The sequence below is a fragment of the Nymphaea colorata genome, chromosome 11, assembly GCF_008831285.2.
Source record: "Nymphaea colorata isolate Beijing-Zhang1983 chromosome 11, ASM883128v2, whole genome shotgun sequence".
Taxonomy (NCBI): domain Eukaryota; kingdom Viridiplantae; phylum Streptophyta; class Magnoliopsida; order Nymphaeales; family Nymphaeaceae; genus Nymphaea; species Nymphaea colorata.
Window position 1 is genome coordinate 15,412,544 of NC_045148.1, and position 21,327 is coordinate 15,433,870.

Below are 21,327 nucleotides of genomic sequence, written 5' to 3' on the forward strand. Positions count from 1 at the left end.
ATCTTTTGTATTTTTCTTTAGAAATTGCTGGCCTGAGGTTGTTTTGATTTTTTTTTTTCCTTTAAATTGTTATCTCTTGCTAAGTTAGTGGATGCTATTGTCGTGAAGTTATTGTTCACGTCACAGTCTCATCAATTGGGACTAACTTTGTCTTTACTGCGCCTAGTATCTGTATTTATAGATTATATATTTGGTATCTGCCTACAGCTGTTAAGGTTTCATCTTTTAGAACCATATAACATCACCTTTTATTGTGTTAGACGGTGTGGTGGCAACTGCATCGTGTCAATTTTAATGTTGGAAACTTGGAAATAACTGATGTCAGTAGGAAATAGGAAACAATACTGAAAAGTATTATTGATTGGCCAAATAAACGAATCAAGAAGGACGCGATGGAGGGTAAACGGCCTAGTGGAGTCAAAGTAGTATAGTCTTTCTCTCTCCCTCTCTCATTTTTTTTTTCTCCAAAGGTAACCCATTTTTCTGCACAGGCGAGTGTCTGATTTCACTTGGCTGACGTGGCAACCCGTGTATGTAATATTTTCCTTTTAATAATATAATGTCAGTGTGGATGAAGAGAAACTATGACATTTTGGGTATGATTTATTCCATATATTCTTTGTAATTTTGAGATGAAAAATATATATGGATATCATAATTAAAAGATACGTTGACTAACCTTTGTTTGTTTCTTGGGTACTGGACCTAAACATTTCATTGAACTCCGGTGAAGTAAATTTGGTAAATTTACTGACAGTGCAGAATCAGCCAGCTATAAAAGCATGCGCCAAGTCTTTGCCCCTAAAACTTGATTTTACATTTGGTGGTGTTTAGGAAGAAGCTTGGTCACTAGTGCATTTCCACGTGGAATTTATGTAGCTTCCTGGAGTATATCAAGAATAGGGAAATATTTGAAGAAAAGATGACATTTTTTGCAGGCGGAAATCAATAGGGGAGTTTCTGGTTTGTCCTTCTGTTCCCCCTCTGTTGATGAAATTCAAATGCAGGGTCTGCTTGAAAGACTCTTCTAATAAGCGTTTAGAAATGCGAATTGCGAGAGTGCAGATGCCTTTTCCGTCAAAGAGGTTGGACTTCGATGGCTTCATCGACCCCATCCGATACTACAGTTGCTCTCTTCCCTCTTCAACCTTGGTTTATGGCTTGGCAGTCGGCACCGATGAACTTGGAAAAGCCTTAAAAAAGGAAGTGTTGCTTGGAGCTGGAGGGCATGTAGCTTCTTGGTCTGCCTGTTTTGCAGAGCCACCAGCTCCGTTCTGGAATCTACGGTGATCCAGACTGCCGATGCCCATCCACCACCATAAACAGGACTAAGGGGGGACGAAGTTGGTGGCAGGTGCCCTGTCTGGGCCAGGCTTCATGTCGACCTGCTTCTGCCATGTATGGCAGAAAATGCTAGCCAGTGTTCATGTCCGAACCAGGTAGGCAGAAAACCTTCTACGTTCACCTCTCTGGATCTTGCTTCACCTAAACGTTGACCCACCTCCAGGACCAACACAACAAGGTGGCCGTTGGGTTTCAGAGAAAGCAACAAGAAGGGTGGTTTGGGGTCAAAACTGTGGGGAGGGCGGGGTTCAAACATCATGGACTCCCCACAACCGGGCAATCCTGTGGAGAAACTTCCCATGGCGTTGGCATTGAATATATTTTTTAAAGCAGAACAGCTAAGGGGGAATATGTGTCTGGCAGTGGGCCCTACCAACAGAACCATGGTCCCCAAATCAAGTCGAGGTGGGTCCGTAGTTCGTGTCCGGGTCCGGCCCATTTGCACCACTGGCGGTGACCCCATATGGGTCAATAGAAAAAGAGTCTCCGTAGAGGTTTGCTTCCCGGGTGGTCCAGAGACGCACATGCGTTTCTCTCACCTTCTAATCATAGTCTTCGCACATGTCTGCAAGTGGGCATCAAATTCCATAAAAACATTGTTTCCGGCCACCGGAATCGTCGCCATCAACGCTTGTCCTGGAATCGGAATCAAATGGTCAAATTGGGGCAGGACTCTTGAGTTGCCGTGAAGCGCAATCATGGCTCTTGTGGTTAGAAGGTGGTACGTCCGTGCTGCAAATTCTTATCATTATTATTATTAGTAGTAGTAGCACTTCCCTATACAGCTAAACCAACTATCTACGTGTAGTTTTAATGTGGCTTTTGCTTTCATGGCGGATGTCAGATTTCTTGATGTTCCAGCGAGAAGCGAGTGCCTGGTGAGCTACGGCTTGCCTTTCTACGCTGGTGGCAGCTGCCGGCTAATTTCCCGTCGATCGGCCTTTTTCATGAGTTCCCGATATTAACGAACGCTTCATTTTTGAACCGCAGGATATGAACCTGCTCCAATTTTTTAAACAAATTTATAAAACACTCACAAAGTACTTGTGCTTCTAAACTATGTGGATTGAAGAGGTCATCATCTTCTATCTTGTGCACAATTAAACTCTTTCATAGGAAAATGCATCTTCGATCCATGAGCAACACGCTGTCATTTTTTATTAGTAAGGTGCCCAGGTCTCCGCAAATTTGAAGACTATGAACCCCAGAAATCGGACATGCCAAGTTATTCTGATCCGTTCATCATCTCCAGTACCTTTCGAGGAAATTTCACTGAGCAAGATAAGCCATTTCCGCGGGTTGATTGATCCCTTCGAAATTTAGTGCAGATGAGAGCTGAGAGACAACAAAGAAGAAGCAAATGGTGAATTTGCAGGTTTTGATACCATGTGAATTTGTATGAACGTTGGTGCATTCCGTTGAGAGAGCAACAACGAACAGAACGTAAGAAAGCAGCAGATCAAACAGTGGTATATTATAATGTCTAGAGATTATGAAACAACAATAAAATTGGTCGAACAAGATAAAGAATGAACCTGCCGACTGTTATACACGCTATACATGGAAAGTCGCCTAGCTCATTAAGCGCCTGTCAAGTGTAAAATTGGAGCCAAGATTTTGCAGTGGGTGGGTAGAAGGTTCATGCAAGGCGTATTGCTTGAAAAAATTAGCAGCATTCTCTCTTTACAGCAACCCAGAAAGCGCGGTTTTGTGGCGTCTACAGCAAAATCTGTCGCTTACTAGAACTGTTCAGATTTATTGAGGCCAGCCTTTTGCTTCTTATCTGATCTTTATCAGGGATTAACATATTAGCTGCACCGTTAAATTAAATGGTGCTTTCGGAAAAGAAATCGAAACTTCAAGTGGCACTTACCCCAATTAAACCCCTTGATAGAAAAGCGTAGAAGTTTATGGCAAGTCGCAGTATAATTATTTGCAGTACAGGGAAATATGTCGGCATGATAGCATGTGCGATGGTAATGATATTTCATGCTCAAAAGCACAGATATTGTCAAGCGATGCCTAAACTGACCATTAAGAAATCTCAATAAACACGAATTCGAACACCACGAGAAGTAGCAAAACTTAAACTCTTAAGTCCATTAGGTAAGCTTAACATACTTCTTTAAAACAAGATTTAACTTTATTTATTTTCAAAACATTTCAACCACCAGTTTATGGCCACTGTGATATAATATATATAAAAATTTACTGATTATCAAATAACATGTGCCTGGGCCCAGAAGAGCGACTATAAATTTATAAACTCTATGCTCTCTCTCTCCACTTGTTTCCCCCGCTCTCAAATGGGTATACAGGAGCACATGCATGAAATCGCGCACGCACAAATTCACACGGCTAGCCAGTCAACGGTCCAAAGGCCCATTTGCACCAACGCCAGAACCTCGGGATGTGATGGATATGATAAGGGAAATTTGTCGCAGAAAGCACCAAGGTAAGGACCTTTTTGTCAAAAGGAAAAACTGATCATTCTCATTGACAGAACAGAAATGGTTGCACAGAACGACCCACACGGCAATAGGACACAAGACTCGCGCTTTCACTGAAACCAAAACAGTCAGTCCCATCAGAAAGATTCTATGCTTATCATAAGCCAAAATTTGAATAATTTCCACTCTATGGTTACAAAATTCACTGGCTGTCGACACTAGCTGGGTTTCCTCATATTGCGACCAGCTCGAATGACCTCATCAACAAGAAGCAACTGAGAAGCAATAACAGGCCTGTCGAAAAAAATTGCAACCATCAAAATTTTGATATAAATCATGAATGACGAAGTAAATACCTTGAAGCTTCAGGAAAAACTCTTTAACTGGAATTAGAATTTCATACCCAGAATTAACGATCTGCCGTTTCACCGAATAATTGTCAAAGATGCCCTCAATTTGTGGGTCGATGGGCTCCCCGGTGTGATGGTTTAAACCCACAACATTGCCCTGATCATGCTCAGCCTGCAATACCAAAGAAACAAGCACTCAGCAGTAGAGCAGATTGAGGATGACAAAACATTGTTCGCCCAAGATAATGTGTAACCCTTTTTCTTTTAAATGACTAATATCTCAATAACATAAACCTGAAGGCCAATTAGAACATCCTGCGTGTCAAGTCCAGAATTTTCAGCCAAAGTTTTAGGAATAACTAATAGCGCATCCGCGAAGGCTTCAACTCCAAGCTGGGCACGCTGCAAATACATAAGCCAAAGCAAAAGAACGGATCAAAAAAATTTGATTTTCTCTTATGACAAAATATGTGGAGGCATTTTATTGTGATTTCTCCAAACTATTACCCCTTGCACAGTCTTTTTAATGGTGTTAACCAGGTATTGTCTAGCTGCAACCTCAAACGCCCCAGCACCCTGCATTATAGAACAGAGCATGTGTTATCATAAGGAACAAGCCCAAGTTCTGAAGCAGTAAGCAGAAAAAGCTCATGCATGCAGGTTTTACATCCATCCACTTGAATTATGGCATCGGTCAATCAGACAGGAAAGGCTGTTAACTGGAAACTTTTAAACTTCAGTTTGTTTTTGTTATATCACTAAAATTTAGCACTTCCCAATGTGGTCGCTATCATAAATCAATACCAAACTTTGTATTTTCTGTACAACCTAAACCAGTTACCAGTTGGCTAACTTTTAGAATAATGGAAACATATAACTAGGAAACACAGAAATATGATGCAACATAAAGCCAAAAAACTTGCATCATATTACTAACCAAATATTGGACACAAGAAAACAAGCAGTATCTGATGTGAAAACTGAATATCAGGCCTCCGCTATAAAGAAGTAGATGACTGAAGTACTATTATCTTGCTTTCCTAGTCAAAATGACATGCGTAAGAGAATGACAAGCCTAATCAGCTGCTGTGCTGAAATCAACTCAAATTTTAACGTGCACTCTCATCTTCACCTGGCTCCAAGTTGTGTGCATATATACAGAAGATGAATCAAATTAAGACTAGATAACGGTGACAACAAATTGCCTAACCAATCAGTTTTTTTATTGCAACTGCTGTGAGTGCTACATTCACCATCTTAAATTAGAAAAGATAAGCAAAACCATCATCTGACTCACAGATGATCACTTAAAATTATAAACTGCACAGGCACTTGATACGGTCGAAATCATGCAACAGCTTTATTTCAAAGTCTATGTTGCATGGAAACTGCAAAAGTGCTGGTAAGAGACATTTTATGCAGTAAAGAGTAAAAGAAGACATTTGAACACAGCCATATATGAGACTAGTTACTCCTTGTCAAAGGCATTAAATATAAATATGTCAAGCATGTCAGTGTGTAGAAGTTTAGGACGTGGAGATTTCGTGCTTACTTCACCCTTAGTACTTTCTCTTAACAGCTTCTACAAGCAAATCAGAAAAGGCAACCAATAAAAAATGCAACATAAGTGGGCAGGTACCACCGTACCAGTACAACTGCTTCATCCTCAATTGTATTTTTGACAGCCCTCAAACCGTCACGAACAGCATCCTTTATCTGAGCAATGGTATGATCATTTGGACCTTTAACCATAACAAAAATATGTGTCATAACACTAGCATCTTACATCATTCAAAAGCAAAATAGACAGGTACTATAAGTTTATTTTCAGAAAGAACTCTGGCTAGCACCTTTTATTAATATGGTACATGAATTAGGGTTCTTCACATTCTCAACAAATGTATATTTCTCCTCTCCAAGAACGTGCTCATAAACAAGTCCAGCCCATCCAAGACATTCTGGAGTCAAGTCATTAACGGAATTCACTGCCTCTCCTCCACAAGCTAGGACAAGCCGCTCCATGTTTCTCCGTTTTGCCCTTCGCAAAGCAATGATCTGAAATAACAACATTTAGCTAGTAACGCCTTCAGCAGCAATTAGAAAAACATACAGCCAGAATATAATGGAGAGAGCCATGTTCAGTATCTTACTGAACCTCCAGAGTTTATAAAAAGTATTTCAAGCTATCTAACTGATGCAAATGGAAGCATAATCAAATCATGTAATGGATCTAATTAGATTTTTTTTGTACTTATTAGATGGATCCAGATCCGAAATCCATCCCTTTCTCTATATAAAGGGACGTGGGTCATTTTTGTAACAGGGTGAAGAAAAGTTGAAAGAAATGAAGTGTTATGTTGTTTTCTTTGTTTTTTCATGTTCTTTGTTCATTTGCTTGAGTTTTAGTTAGTTTTAGTTTAGTTTAGTTTAGTTAGTTTTAGTTTAGTCATTAGCTTAGAGTTGGATGCATTTAGATTAAGATTCCTTAATCTTAGTTCTTTATTGCATCACTAACCCTTCCCAATTGGCATTAAGACTTCCAAATTTAAATGTCATTCACAGGCTTAAGGAACGTAATTTAGCTTTATAGATATTTTTCCTAAGCTTATTCTGAACTGAATGGCAACCTTCAGAAGGTATTCCACACCAAAATTTTGGACTAGTAACAGCTTAGAAAAGCACTTTTGACATGAACACATAAAAGTACTTATTTGATTTATAATTTCAAACAGAAAAGGTAGAGAGAGAATGCATGAGCAGAAAATTTTTCTGATCACTAACAAAATCTGAGGTAAGGGAGCATGAAACAATTAGCTAATGGAGACTGAGTCAGGCAGTTGTAGCATAAGCACTCAATTCACCCTCATAGGCAAGCTCAATGTAGTTTCCCAGTTGCAAATTGCACTTTGATCACACTTGTCCAATGTAACTATAGAATTATTCCTTTATGAAATTTTTAAAAATTGTAAGCAGTTGAGTAAAATAGGCCACAGATCATAAACGTTGGCTCTCAAACCTTTTCAAGCTATTTATGTTGCTCCTGAACTTAATCTGTCGGATAAAAAATATTGTAGAGAGTGAAATATGAGGAACATTACCCCTGCCCTTGCAAGCAAGTCCAGTGAAGGTGGGTCAATTCCTTTCTGATTGATTATAACAAAGTTGCTATCATTTCCAGAACAGACCTACAAAACAAACTTGTAATTTTAGCTGGAAAAACTAACTTGGAAAAGCATAGAAAGAATGAAGCTAAAAGAAAAATCGACCTTATTCTTAAGCTCAATTATCTTTTGGACTTTCATATCCACTTGCTGCCTTTCAGCAGCAACCATCTTTTCCCTCTCCTCTGCGTTTGAGTAAAAAAACCCAGCATTTACTTCACTGTTGCAAAAAAATACAATTGTTTAAATTTCATAGCAACCTAAATGAAGCTATTGAATAACAAGCTCAATGGTCAGCAACTTCAATTAAGAACTCAATGATCCCAAACAACCAAAAAGTATCCTACTTAAGAAACAAAGTTCGTCAGTTAAAAAGTAGTAGCAGTGTTGACCTTATCTAGTTGAAAAGACTAATTAATCAGACTCACCCCCAAAAGGGTTGACACAGTGGGGTGGGCAGTTTTCAGCAGGGAGTCACAGTTTGAATCCCATGAAAGTAACCCCCTCGTGAAAAACCGAAAGGCCTAAAACAACATTTACTTGCTAGGACTGGGAAGGCACATCCATTGGATTTCCACTGCTACACCCAAGAAGGTTCAGTTCGTTCCCCTTAGAATACTTCCAGCAAACACATTATACCGTAGTTATTGATGCTAAAAGGCCTACTTGGTTCAAAAACAAATTTGAAATAACTGACGACCAATGGTAACTTAGAAACTAAAACAATCAAGAAAAAGGATAGGGAGAAAACATTGAAAATGCCCTGACATCCACGAAAAAGAGGAAATGGATGCCCCCATCTGGGCCTTTGCCAAGGCTACTTTGGTGGTTCTAGCCTCTATGTGCTAGGCTTCAGTGACAAGGTCATAACTTTCTTTCGTAAAATAGAGATTAATTTTCCCCATATGCACCTGAAATAATACTAGAAACTAAAAGACTAAATGCTTGCAAGATAATCCATTAGTAAAAACCCTCAGGATAGCTGACAGGGAGGTTGGCTCCTCCCAAACAATTTTCAAAATCAGAAACAGTTGAAATTTGCACAAAATCCACAAAGAAAACAAAGTATCAATAATCACCTCTTTTCATATTCTAAGGATACATTACAGGTAAGTATATAGCAGTTTTCTGCACGTCTTTTCATATCTGGATGCCTAGATCCATGATCTAGAACAAGACCTTCAACCTGCCAAAACAGTTGATACATAAAGAGTTAAACAGACAAGCAACAAAAAAGAACCACTAGCATGGGAGGAGAATTACATTCTCTTAGATAAGAACTAAAAGAAGAGAATTAAAAAGAAGAGCTAGTCATGTTAAATGAGTTTAGTAGTTTCAGTGGTTTTCTAGGTGATTCTGCATCTTTAGATTCATTGCAGATGAGAGAACAATGTTACCAGAAGCCCCTATGAATCTCAACCCTTCTTTTAATTGCTCTTGTGAAAATGGAGAACACAAATAAAGCAAAAAGTGTAATTGGTGTCATTCTGCCTTATAGAACAGAAATCAGAGGGGGTATCACCACGGGCCCTGCAGGCACATGCAAATTCCAAGTGGAAATAGAGTGCTCTTATGGAACACTGCATTGCCGAAAAGGCGTGAATTGTCAACTCCCAAATCTCCACTATCCAACCATACAATAAAATGTTCTGTCCCATTCCTAGGAACACCAGGAAGGGATGTTTATTTTGTGGCATTCTCAGGAACAAGAACCAAGAACCTGCAATAGGTGAACTTGCTTGATAGCAGAAAAATGGGTGAAAGAATGTACCAAACGTGTGTCCACATCAAACTTGTGTTTCATGTGCATGATTTCCACCATAAAGAGGTCTATAGGTTCATCAGGTTTACGAATACAAAGCACCTGCAGATAGAAGGAACGAAGCAAAATTAAATCTTTCTGTCATAATTAATAGATACACAATGCATTCTTGTGATATAGTTAATAATTCCATGCACTCTCGACATGTAGTCACATATAACTTTAAGTAGATATGTGCATGAACATGCAAAAACACATAGAGTACCCACACACATGACAATCAAAAAGAAAACTTTATGAACCTTAGTATCAGAGATGGATACTTACTGCATTGACGACAATGTCGGTCAGCTGATCTGCCAATGCTTCATACAACTAAAATAAGATGAAAAATTCAGAGTTCAAGAACAATTTGTAAAATGTTGTGATCGCTGGAGCGGCCAGAATATCTCAGCACATACCTTTGTCCTAACAGTTGTCCTTGCTACCATCTTCAACATCTCTTTATCAGGCTCATTGCCCATAACAACAGACGTCTTAAATTTCTCCAGAAACTCAAGGGTTGCTCTCTTGGCAATGTCAAACCCATCAACTAGTACACGGGGATGCATTCCTGGGTTGATAAAATTACAAAACATTGAAGTACATATGATTAACAAATACTTCTAAAATAGGACAGACCCTTATGTTTCAGATGACTGATTCATACTTAACCAGCTCAAATATCTTATTGTAATGAATGGATTGTTTATGTGCACATATCTTAGAAACCATTCTGGGCACAAACAACAAGAAGCTGAGGAAAGAAACAACAGAGGCTGATATTTACAATGCCCCAGTATGAAACTCTCGCTAACAAAAATAAGGATGTGTTTTTAACAAATTGAAAGGCAGTTATATATTGTATCATGAGATCGATCTTCCACCTCAATAAATGGTCATAAAATTGCCAAAACTATCTTCTACTTGGGATAAAATTTTCTTCAATTTTTATTCAGTTTTTATTTGTGTTTGCCACATATATCAATCATCAAATATGTTGTACTATGGGATTTGTCCACCACCCATTGATCGTTGAGAGCATCATAGGATCCTGCGTTATATTTTAGTTGGAAATAATTTTTTCAAGAGTTTCTCCCTGCATGTACACGTATGCAGAAAATGGCAAGAGACAGAATTTCTGAGGGTCAAACAAAAAATTTCCATGCCTAGCCAATAGGAATAAGAGTAACAAAGTCCTCCTTAGTCTTGAAGATGCATAGGCCCGTTGATCATCCCTTAGAGAGTGTTTCTGATAACAGCTATTTAATTGAAGACAAACTAGAAACTAAGTTACACACAAATGTGTTATTGCATACGCTACACAGTTAATAAACCTATGCAAACCAAGCACCTTTCAGGTATTCAGCCACTCAAGGTGCAACATATGTCCTTCTGCCTCTCCTGCAATTTCACGTATGCTTAATAATTGCTGAAAATTCGGAGATTCTAAAAATTGCAAAATCAAGATGTGAACCCATGAAGCCATAACTATAATCCTCAACTTCAATAAACCGTAAAAAAAACTGCCTCAAGAAATGAAAAAATGCAACAGACGCAGAATAAAAAATTGAATGCAAAAAATGATAGTCACATGCGCAGGTCCCAATCACTTAACCCATTTCCATGGTTCTCAACTACAGAATCGTTCATGCTTTTCAGTATCCATAAAGACTAGCTACAGACCTTCATCAATGTAACGCTCAGACTGCTTCATGAGTTCACCAATAAAGAGCACCGTTGAGGTTGTGCCATCTCCACTTATATCGTCCTGGGCAACTGCTGTTCTTGCTATCATGATGGCCGTTGGATTTTGAATTTGCTAATAAATAAACCGAGACATACGTTAGAATGAGAAATTATCACTGTGCTCATAAATAATAATAGTAATTTCTGAGACAATAAAGGTATAATCAAGGAAATGTTAACATACCCGTCCAACCATTTGATGATAAATGGAACAAGATCAAACAACGCACATGAAGAAATGAAAAATCTGCTCTTAGAGAGAACACTATGTATGGAAGCCAATTTGTGGGATATTATCATTCAGCAAAGTAACTACATATTACTAAATTTCCCACTCGCAATTCTTAGCTTCTATTTGAGGAAAGACCGCAAATTTGTAGTTTGAGATGCTACTAACATCCAAAAACGTGGCAACAAACTCTGCTAATGCATCCTGCATGGCGCCTATTGCCACAAATTACTTCACCGAACCAAGCGAAAAAAACTGAATCACCATGAAACTACCAATCTGATGAAGAAAAGGATTGTCAAAGAGTGAGCACTCAGAGAACTGCTGCAAAAAAAAAGTCTAATGCTCCCCATTCCGCACTCTCACCAAGGGCTATGAAAAGTGTTAATCTTAACGGAGCAATAACTCCAATGTGCAGAAAAATGGGAGATCAATGTAAAATGGGCACGGCATCACCATTATCTGGCATAGTGGTGGTACGCAGGAGAACAAGCATCAAGAGGAGAATCTTGCCACTAGCAACTGGCTCATGCTGAAGCTGGATAAGTTTAATTTTCCAATACCCAAAGTATTGGGAAATCCTGCTCCAACAGAGACAGATCACTACGCCTCGCCCCATAGATGATAAAAAACAGCCAAATTTACAAAAACCCTAAACCCTGATCCCGTGAAACAAAAATGAAAGCCACCTCTATCAAAGACCACCCAACTCTCTCCGCAACCACCAGGCCTCGGCGACGAATCAACTCTAACGAACAGATAATGTGCTACATTTCGAGACCATGTCAAAGATGAACAAAGGAATAGACTTATCAGGGTGAGAGAAAGGGAAGGGGAGAAACCATCTCCTTGAGAAGGGTGTTGCCGTCCTTGGTGAGCTTGATGTCGCCAGCGCCGCCGACGAGCATCTTGATGGTTCCCTTGGGGCCGAGGTTCGTCTTCAAGACGTCCTGCAGACCCTTCGCCGCGTTTATGTTCATGTGCAGAGCCGCGTTCTTATTCAGAACGTCGGCGTTCGGATTCAGCATTTTCAGCGACATCCTTCCTGTTTGTGCTTCCCCGCCCTTCTTCTTCTTCCCCTTCCCTCTGCACTGTCGCTGACGAGAAGGAGACTGATTTCCCGCAAAATGGAACGAGGGCTTTCTTCCCGTTCGCTCTATATGAGCGTTTGAAAGTCTCTGGAAGGTCGAGCAATCTGACGGTCCACAGGTGACAAACGGCAAGATCGGACGGTGGATCGAACTTCCTAGGGCTTCCTTCTTCGAAATATGACTGCGCCGGGTTTGTACCGGGCGGAAAACGTTCTATACGGAAATTTATCGGTGAAAATGTCGTGCTTCAGTTAGTTCTTGGATGTCTCGCTCTTTACATGAGCGAGATTTTGGCGTACGGAAATAAGTTGAAAAAACTACATTAAATCTGATTAAAAAAAACAAAATGAGCTCGAAATCTTTAGTTGGTATTGACAAAAAATCAAGCAATATTGGAGTCATATATTTCTTTTACCATACCTTATTGAAAGTTTGCATGTTTGCATTCAAATATGAAAGAAAAAAAAAATTATGCTTACAGGATCCGATTTTTAAATTCTCAATCCAAATCTAATATTGATCCAATTTTTCAATTCACATATGAATTTGATTTCAACTTCTAAATCCACAACTGAGCCCGAATAGCATTATCATATGTTAGATTCCCACTTTCAAAATGTATGAGTAGTCGATATGTGGACATTTAATTACTAAATTTGAATTTGAATATAAACCTGAATTATATATTTATTTAGATTTTGAATTCGACCAGATTCATTTCTTAAATAGAAATTCAGTCATATTTTTGAATCGGATGAAATTTTTTTTCCACATCCAACTTTTTTTGGAAGCAATTCAGATCCGATCTAAATCGACCTGTAGATCCAATTTTTTGGAAGCAACCGTCAAAATTTTCTAATATTTTGATTAAAGCGCCCACCTAAGTCTTGTTTCGTTTATTAGGTCTACTAATTAATATAATTTAAACAAATAACACCATCCATTTTTTTAATACTTGTATGAGCAAGCTTGGTTAGATAGACAACTAAGTCACACTGGTACTTCATTAAGGTTCACATATCCATATCATTGTACCCCTACCTAAATTGGATATTTGAACACTCTTGGATACCAAACTGTTTAATGTTAGTTGATTTAATTTTTGCCAACTCACTTTTCATTTTTCATTTTGTAAAAAATTTTTAGAGTTATTGTTCATTAAGGTAAGGATTGTTGATTTAAGTGTTGCTTTTATTTTGATTATTTTGTCTTTATATATATATATATATATATATATATAGTCGTAGCCAGTTCAAATAAAGTTGCAATGTTGATACCTATGTTTCTGTACCTATACTTACCTATGTGACTTAGGTCCAACCCTTCTTACTGCTCCTTAACCTTTAGGGGCCGGTTTGACACATTGGAAATATGGAATTGAGAAAATGGAATCAAAATCCAAATTTCCAAAACCCTTTTGTATTTGTTGGACTTGGGTTTAAGTTCCAGAAAATAAATTTCTTAGTTGGATATAAATAAAAGATGAAAAACAGAATCGTTGGGTTATTTTTTTCGTTATGGAAATTTTTTCCACTCCTTGTGGAGGGACGAAATTTTCAAAAAGAAGTTTCTGGAAATAGATCCAACAGAAAGTTTTTTCATCCCAAGTTTGATGGGCATGAAATTTTTTAAAAATTTAAATTTTATTTTCAGTGCTACAGGACATTTCCTCCCCATGCCCTCAAAATCTCCATTTGACTAAAAAACAAAAGGAAAAAAAAAAAGGCTATGGTTGCTGTAAGGGAAAAGAACTGCAATATGAAAAGCATTCAAAAAATGTCAATTGAACAAATGAACGAATCATATGCATAAAGGTACAGAATACACATCCCCAAAGGCCATCTGTTGATGATCATCAACTTAAGCAATTTGATCTGCAGATTTCTCATGCATCCATGTATGCAGTTGCTTCTGCTGTCTCAGTTCCCATGCTTCGAGAGTTGCATCCTTCCCAGCCCATAGAGTTCACCATCATCATGAAAGGGCATGACCCACAAACTCCCATGCATCATTTTCCATGTCATGGTTTTATCTCCCCGCATGGTCATGGGCTCCCCACATGTGAAATCCAGATGTTTGGGGAAATCTTGAGTGACTCTTAGTGGCTTTTCCTCTCAACTGCTGAAGAATTTGACAGAGCTCTCTAGCAGCTGCTGATTTGCTCCAGCAATGTCTTTCACTTTGTTCCCGTTCTTGTATATCTTGAATGCTGGCACTGAGCTAACACGTTCCCACTTGGCAAGGACTGGGCTTTCCTCAATGTCCACCTAAGACAAACACAGCCATTGTCATTCTTATTAGCCACTGCAACTGTGTGTTTGAATTTGAACACATCTTCAATGTCCACATACCTGGATATGTGGGTATGTTTTATTAATGCGACAGTCTCAATTTGAAGTCATCTTCAGATAGAAGTATTGTGGATCCAAGTTTCTTTTCCATGTAAATATCCCTTTTGCTTTGTCTACTTTATTTCCCCTAGAAGGAACATGACAAACCCTAATAGAACTGTTTAGCAATAGTAACAGTGAATATTTCCTAATATTATGAGATTCATGAAAGAGTTGACAGTTTGTTACTATTGCCAAACGGCCCCAACGGGATCGGTATAGCTGGTAAGACTAGTGTTTAACGAAAGGCCAGTCCCTAGTTCGATTCATGTGGGGTGTAAACTACTTTTGTGAGCCAAAGCAGGTATATGCCTTATGAGCGAGAGGCCTTGGGCTTTAAGCCACCAACTGGTTGACAATACTCTTGGCTTGTGTGCAGTTTTGTCAGATCACAAACCAAATTAAAGTAAGAAAGCAAGTTTACTGAGTTAACCATGCAAGGCGTAGGTCATATGAGGCTTTATCTTCCAAGGGCTTCATGGAACTAACCCTGTTTTAAATATCAAGCTGGCTCCATGTCCAACCCTGGCTTGAAATAAGTGTGGCGGGCATCCTGACCAGAGGTGATAAAGGGAGGGAAAATAAGTTCAGTTCCAGTAGCAACATATGTACCTTGAGAAAATGGATGGATTGGTGCCTCTTGGAAAGCTGTTGTACAAATGGCAAGATCTGTTGAGATGGTTCACTTGATTTTGAGCAAAAGAACGCCACATACAGGCCTGCCAGTAAAAAGAACAGCAAAGAAAATTTAGGAAAGCTTAATTAACAAAAGCAATCTAAGTCTTCATCCGCTGTGGTGGCCTAAAAAGAATGTTCTTGAAATCCCTATATGCGTTGTGGCTTTCCAAGGATCAGACCACTTCGGAGGCTTTCAAGGTGATTAGAGCGAGAAGATGTGATCATCTAAAAGGTCTACTAATGGCAGCAATACACACCTGCGGGAGATCTGACGAACTCCCTGTAATCATCTGCATTTGAGATAACAATAAGGTCGTCTGGTTCCTGTGAACCGTCCTCTTCTGTGGGCTTCTCCCCTGTTGCTACTGCCTGCTTCTCAAGCTGCTGCTTGGCGTTTGCTAGACCCTGAAGTAACTCAGCATCATCTGGGGATTCCTTCAGCAATGCCTCGTAGTCTTTGATTGATGCCTCCCATCTCCCTAACTGCACTCCCAACCCATATTTCAGTACACATTATACTGATAACCACATACAACCAAAGTTTTCAAGATTCATATCAGAGCTAAGAAGATAAAGAGGCAATGTTTAACAACACATTTGAACATTTTTCAGACCATGTAAATAGCATCTGCAGTGAAGTGGTGAAAACAGATAAAGTGAATGGGAAACTACCTTAGCATTGCAGTCTGCTCGCCGAAGGCGGGCTTTACTGTAGTTTGGTCTTAGCTTGAGCGACGCATTACAATCCTCGATTGCCTTTTCGAGCTGCCTAAGCTTGGATCTGCAGGCTGCTCGGTTGCACAAGAGAATGGCGTTCATTGGTTCATGCTCCAATCCTTCACTATAGGCTGCACAGGCTTCGTGAAAGTTTGAAGATTTGAACAATTCATTCCCATTTAATCGAGTCGCTGCCACGGTCTGTGCCTTCCTTGCAAATAAAGCAATTTCCTTGTTGCTTGGATCCAAGGTAGCAGCAAGCTGTGCGCTAGAAACTGCATTCTCGAACCTTTTAAAAACAGAGATGCACCATGTCAGAATCGTTTTTAGGTATATATCCTTAGTTACTCTAGTTATGTTCTTCCAAGTGTGGAGACATATCGCAGATTATTGCAGATTGATGACATGGACCAATAGTAATTACTAGCTAGAGACATTTGCATAGATTCAAACAGGAAAAGCGTACACATATATATATAGGTGTCAATCCAATCCAAATTTGAGGAAGCAGCAAATTGATTATGTACATTTCCTGCTTTTATATTTATGACATTTTTGTACGTGATTAAAAAGTACAGATATCTGTGGCATGCATCAGAAAAAAAAAAATCAGCAATCTTTGAAAGTTTGCCAAACAGAAAAGTGACTAATTTTACGTTCAACACCGAAATATTCATACTTAGTTTTTGAATGTGTAGATGGACCAACCAATCGACAGATCCACCGATCAATGTAACATGATCTTAGGACGATGCATGCAACTTCTGTCAGTTTAAAAATATGTGAAGGGGCTTAGGACGTGCATTTTGACATGCAAAGACGTGTTGGAATATAGAGAAGGTGATGCTGTGCCCTGGTTTGACAATTGACATAGTCATGATGAACCAAACTAGTGGCATTGGTGCTGCCCAGCACGTCGATTGCTTGTCAGCCATGAGCGCTTGGCCACATTTCTTGCCATTAGTGGAACAGCAGTGCTCGAATTTGTGGAAGTGGATGACTGGACATTAGAAAAAGCGTAATCAAGTTTCCTCATTTATTCTTAGTTAAGAGAGCTAGTTGGAAGCATCCAAGACGATATTGATCTGATGAAACTATAGAAATTAAATACGATATCGGTAGGTGTTTGTAGACGTTGCTGCATATAATCTCTGTTCTTGCACAACCATCGTGTATATGCACAACGTCGTGCTTTGATGTCATTCCCATCAGGTTACTTAGACGCCCTTGTCTAGGCCTGCCGTTACTCTGATTAAGCTTTTGTTAAAGACAAAAACAGAATAATATTTATTTTGAAGGTTACGTTTTCAATTTATTAATTTGGAAAGCTGACTTTTTCCCATTTATTGAAATTTAATTTTAAAACCCCATACTATGTTTTTCTGATTAATTCTTTGCGTAATAGAGTTCTTGCTTTTGCCTAATTGCGTCTTCGCAATTCAGTCATATTAGCTTTTTCTCAATTTTAAAATAAATCGCAGGTGGGGTGATTGAAGTTATAAAGACAGTGGTTTCCCGAGCGTGCCTGTAAGATTAATGCCTCATTCTGTGTATCTCTTACTTTTTTTTTTTTTCTAACATAATCAACTTAGAAAGACGCTGTGAGAGTTCAAGTTGGAAAACAATACTAAAAGGCAGAAGTTCCATGTTTGTGTCGTTCATTGATTTCTACTTTTAGACTTTGTGAGCCTAACCTGCCTGAAGCCAAGTCCACCTGTGCCCTGATGAGAAGCATGCAGGCATTGCTTGCAGCTCCAAAGAATTCGGTGGCAGCCTCCACTGCGAACTGAGGGCCACTGCTCAGCGCCTTGTCTGCCTCTTCATGCCGGTGAAGTCTCAGCAATGCCTCTGCTTGAGATGCAAACAACTGAAGAGCATGAAGAAATTAAGGCAGTTAGTAAGATCCCAAAGCAACAACAGAACTCCTTAGAAATCAGATACCACTAAATGGTTCACAATCTTAATTTTAAATATATATGCAAATAGAATGTCGCCTGCTTCTCCTGACGAAATTGCTGCATAATTAACCAAATTAAGCTTCTAAGACGCATCTTGCGACAAGGAAAAATGGTTGACCTTGATGGCAATTTGTACCATCTGACGGAAAATCGCTAGATTAATGAGCGTAACTTGTGTAGTCTAATATCGGAGGCTATTCGAGGGATCACACTTTGAATGTGGTGGTTTTAATGTGGGCATGGAAACTTTTTCCATTCATAGCATTTGTTATGCATATATCCAATATCGGCCTCTATTATTTTGTTGGCATATGACAGGATTTTATCATGTTACATGTGATGAAATTTTCTTCCAATGAGATAAGAAAGAGCTCCGGGAAAACTAAAAAGAAAATAAAGCAGAGGAAGGAAGAATAGAGGACAAGAAGACGTACAAGTGGAGCAGCATCGGCACCATCATCAATGGCAGCAGCTGTCTCCTTCAGCAGGGTCTGATAGTCTCTCGACTTTCTTGCCTCGGTGCACTTTGTCAGCAGGGTCTGTAACGCCTGCACCTGCCGGATTTCCTTCGGATTCGTTTCATTTCCGGCTTGTTTATAATGGAAGAGGGATTTATCTGTGACTCCAAGTCTGTAAAACTCCAATAAAGAAAATAAATCAAACTTATTTTCTTCTGCATTTTACTCCATTTTTTCAGAAGACCTTTTCTTTTCAGATATTTCTTGCGTTTGTTTCCTGCTAATTTTGAAACGAAGTCAGATAAATGGCACTGCAATTCCTTGCACATATGTACATATTTATAGATACGTAAATACAGAAATTCCTGATTGTAGTCATTTTAATAGGTTTTGAAATGTTGGTCTTCAAACAGTACCTTCAATCCACCATCAAGACGGTCATCTTTAAAACAGAAAACATTTTACAGAAAGTAAAATAAGATGCACCTGAAATAAAGAATGGCCAATCGATGATGGGCTCTGGTATACGTGGGCTCAAGCCTGATTGCTTCCTTACACTCTGAAACTGCATCAAGGAACCGGCCGAGCCCTATAAGTGCGGCGCTCTTGTTGCTATGGTACGAAGCACGGCTAGGATCAAGAACGATAGCTCGATCATACAATGCCAGTGCTTCTGCAAATCTGCCATTTTTATACTCTTCGTTGCCTGCTTCTTTCAATTCCTCTGGATCGAGCCTCTTAGACAGGGCCCTGCTCAGGGCTCCTACGGCCTCACCAGGTTGACTTTCTCCACCAGCTCTGTCCACACTATTATTGTTCTGAACTACACTGTTGTTGTTGTTGTTGTTGTTGCTGCTGCTGCTGTTGTCCTGCATCATTCCATACTTCTTTCTCTGCGGGGACAAGACTGCCTCAGCGGCGGCTGTGGCGGCAGCATAGGCGGCAGGATTGGCCTTCTGCCCTCTCAGATTCTTGTTGTTGCTGTTGCCACTATTGCTCTTGTGGTGGTTGTGCAAATCAGAGTCATTGTATGTAGGTGTTGCAGCTTGCCTGAGATTGCCAAGGTGCCCCAGTACCATAACTTTACTCGATGCCCTCATCAGGGTACTGTTCCCGTCGGCGGCAGCAGGCGGCCTGCCCTGAACAAGGTCGGTCGTCGGATTCCGGGGCACGAGTTGGTTCATGTTGGCACTCTTTGGCACCACGGCTCTCTGGTTGTCGTTGCCGTTGGTGGTGGCCAATGCATTGGAACCAGGCATAACTTGGACCAACGCGTTGGACGGAGACAGGGTCGGGCCCGAAGGATCCTGCGCAAGGAAAGAGGCCTCGTCCGAACCAGCTTTCCTGCGTCTTGAGAGGCTCAGGTGGCTCCCTTTTTCCTTCGACACACCCGCGCCCCCGGCGATCGGACCGCGACTCGATGACGTCCGGCGCCGTCCGAAGACGCTCCTGAAGATGTTGCAGCCATAACGGCTCGACTCCGGTTCGCATGCTTCGGCATCTGTCTCCGCAGCGCTCATCTTCTCCCTTTCTTTCTCTTTGTTGGTAAGGGGAGAGATGGTTGATGCTGCAGTCGAGCATCAGCCGAGCCCTTAATTAAGGCCTGCTCTCTGTCAACATAATCAAGAAAACTAAAGGGAGGATGGAACTGCAGAGATGCACGTTCAACCAATTGCGGATTCAACGAAAATACAGTGAAAGCTGAAAGCTGGCATCCAGGGAACAGCTAGAACCAGATTGTAGCAGAGAAGGAGACGAGATGTGGTGACACCAACACATAATATAATACAATACAATATCAATATAATCTAAGGAAATATTACGAAGTGGGTATGTTTGACAAAGCCTTAAACAGCCCATGTAGGGCTGAGGGCCTCAGCGGAGGCCCTTGGTGCTCATTTTACGGGCAATTTTCCGGCAATACACCCATCTACTGGTGTTCTGCAAAGGAGGACCCGCAGATTTCTGCACTTCTGAGACAAAAACTAAAATAAATTTAGAAAAGGAATGAGAAAAAGGAATTAACAATGACTGGAAGACACTTTCTCTCTCTCTAGAAGAGGTCAAAGGAACCATGGAATTCTAGGATTGTTTTGCCTGATTTAGATCCCCGCCGTTTCAGAAGCAGCTAAGGGCAGAGGATAGAGAGAGAGAGAGAGAGGTATGCGGTTGGCACGTACAAATTTGCGGTCTTCACGTAGAGGTGCCAGCTTCAACAATTGAGGCTGAGGGGCCTGCCAGCGTTAAACCTTGAGCTTTCCAGTCTCCACTTTTCATATTCCATTTTCTTGTTATACATGTGGGATTCAGATCTGATGTCCGACCCAATCCGCAACAGTTAATTGGATTCGCCTGTCATCATAATTCAGAACTAAGAATATTGTCCATGTTATGAACATAATACACATTGGAAATAAATTATTGACTTTTATATTTTAAGTTTGATAGGAATAGTACCTTTACATTTTACTAAACATTGGAAGTGATCTCCAAATCTAAGCTTTTCTTTGACACTTATATTGAGTTCTACAAACATTTCTTTGTTGTCACATGTATGTTAACTTGTATCGTTATCAAAATACCATGCTTGTGCTTCACGTTCAACATCAATACATGGCACAAAGAATACAAGCTTAGCTTTATTTCTTTTTTCTTCTCAATGTAGCTTGCACACTCTTTTAACATAATTATTACCGTTACAGAAATTGGCCCCTCTATTTCTACCCCTACAACCAGCAGCGAAGCTAAAAAATTTTGCTCAAGGCCATTATCTCACAAAATTTGATGTAAATAAACAAATATTTGAAGGCATCTGTATGCAAATAAATATATTTTATCGTGGTCATTCATACTTTGCATGTTCTATACAGCTTTTTGTCAAAAGTTTACTAAAATAAGTTAGAAAAATACTAATACAGGAAAAAATGCATGTAAAAGCATATGAAGAATCC

General features: G+C 39.8%; 2 protein-coding genes across 2 annotated transcripts; both read right to left on the reverse strand.

The window, feature by feature from the left end:
- Positions 1-3,808: 3,808 nt before the first annotated feature.
- On the reverse strand, positions 3,809-12,234 carry LOC116264501 (T-complex protein 1 subunit zeta 1). The gene is made up of 14 exons (XM_031644771.2): positions 11,927-12,234; positions 10,793-10,928; positions 9,529-9,680; positions 9,395-9,442; positions 9,077-9,169; positions 8,385-8,491; positions 7,411-7,525; positions 7,243-7,329; positions 5,995-6,199; positions 5,792-5,886; positions 4,652-4,720; positions 4,439-4,546; positions 4,198-4,316; positions 3,809-4,088 (listed from the first exon to the last, which is right to left on the reverse strand). The coding sequence occupies exons 1-14, from the start codon at positions 12,122-12,124 to the stop codon at positions 4,013-4,015; spliced, it is 1,608 nt and encodes a 535-aa protein (XP_031500631.1). The 5' UTR covers positions 12,125-12,234; the 3' UTR covers positions 3,809-4,012.
- Positions 12,235-13,923: 1,689 nt separating this feature from the next.
- On the reverse strand, positions 13,924-20,615 carry LOC116263806 (inactive TPR repeat-containing thioredoxin TTL3). Its single transcript, XM_031643587.2, has 7 exons — positions 18,863-20,615; positions 18,353-18,548; positions 17,655-17,827; positions 15,916-16,249; positions 15,501-15,726; positions 15,178-15,284; positions 13,924-14,442 (listed from the first exon to the last, which is right to left on the reverse strand). Exons 1-7 carry the CDS (start codon positions 19,894-19,896, stop codon positions 14,290-14,292), a joined length of 2,223 nt encoding a protein of 740 aa, XP_031499447.1. The 5' UTR covers positions 19,897-20,615; the 3' UTR covers positions 13,924-14,289.
- Between the last annotated feature and the right edge of the window lie 712 nt (positions 20,616-21,327).

Excerpts from the sequence above, each read along its gene's own strand:
- LOC116264501 (XM_031644771.2), bottom strand. The coding sequence starts at position 12,124 with ATGTCGCTGAAAATGCTGAATCCGAACGCCGACGTTCTGAATAAGAAC. Across the intron at positions 7,526-8,384 it reads TCCTTAGAATATGAAAAGAG|TGAAGTAAATGCTGGGTTTT; the intron begins GTGATTATTGAT and ends TTTTTGCAACAG. Across the intron at positions 4,721-5,791 it reads AGGATGAAGCAGTTGTACTG|GGTGCTGGGGCGTTTGAGGT; the intron begins GTACGGTGGTAC and ends TCTATAATGCAG.
- LOC116263806 (XM_031643587.2), bottom strand. The coding sequence starts at position 19,896 with ATGAGCGCTGCGGAGACAGATGCCGAAGCATGCGAACCGGAGTCGAGC. Across the intron at positions 17,828-18,352 it reads GTGCCGATGCTGCTCCACTT|TTGTTTGCATCTCAAGCAGA; the intron begins GTACGTCTTCTT and ends CATGCTCTTCAG. Across the intron at positions 14,443-15,177 it reads AATCCATCCATTTTCTCAAG|GTGGACATTGAGGAAAGCCC; the intron begins GTACATATGTTG and ends TGTTTGTCTTAG.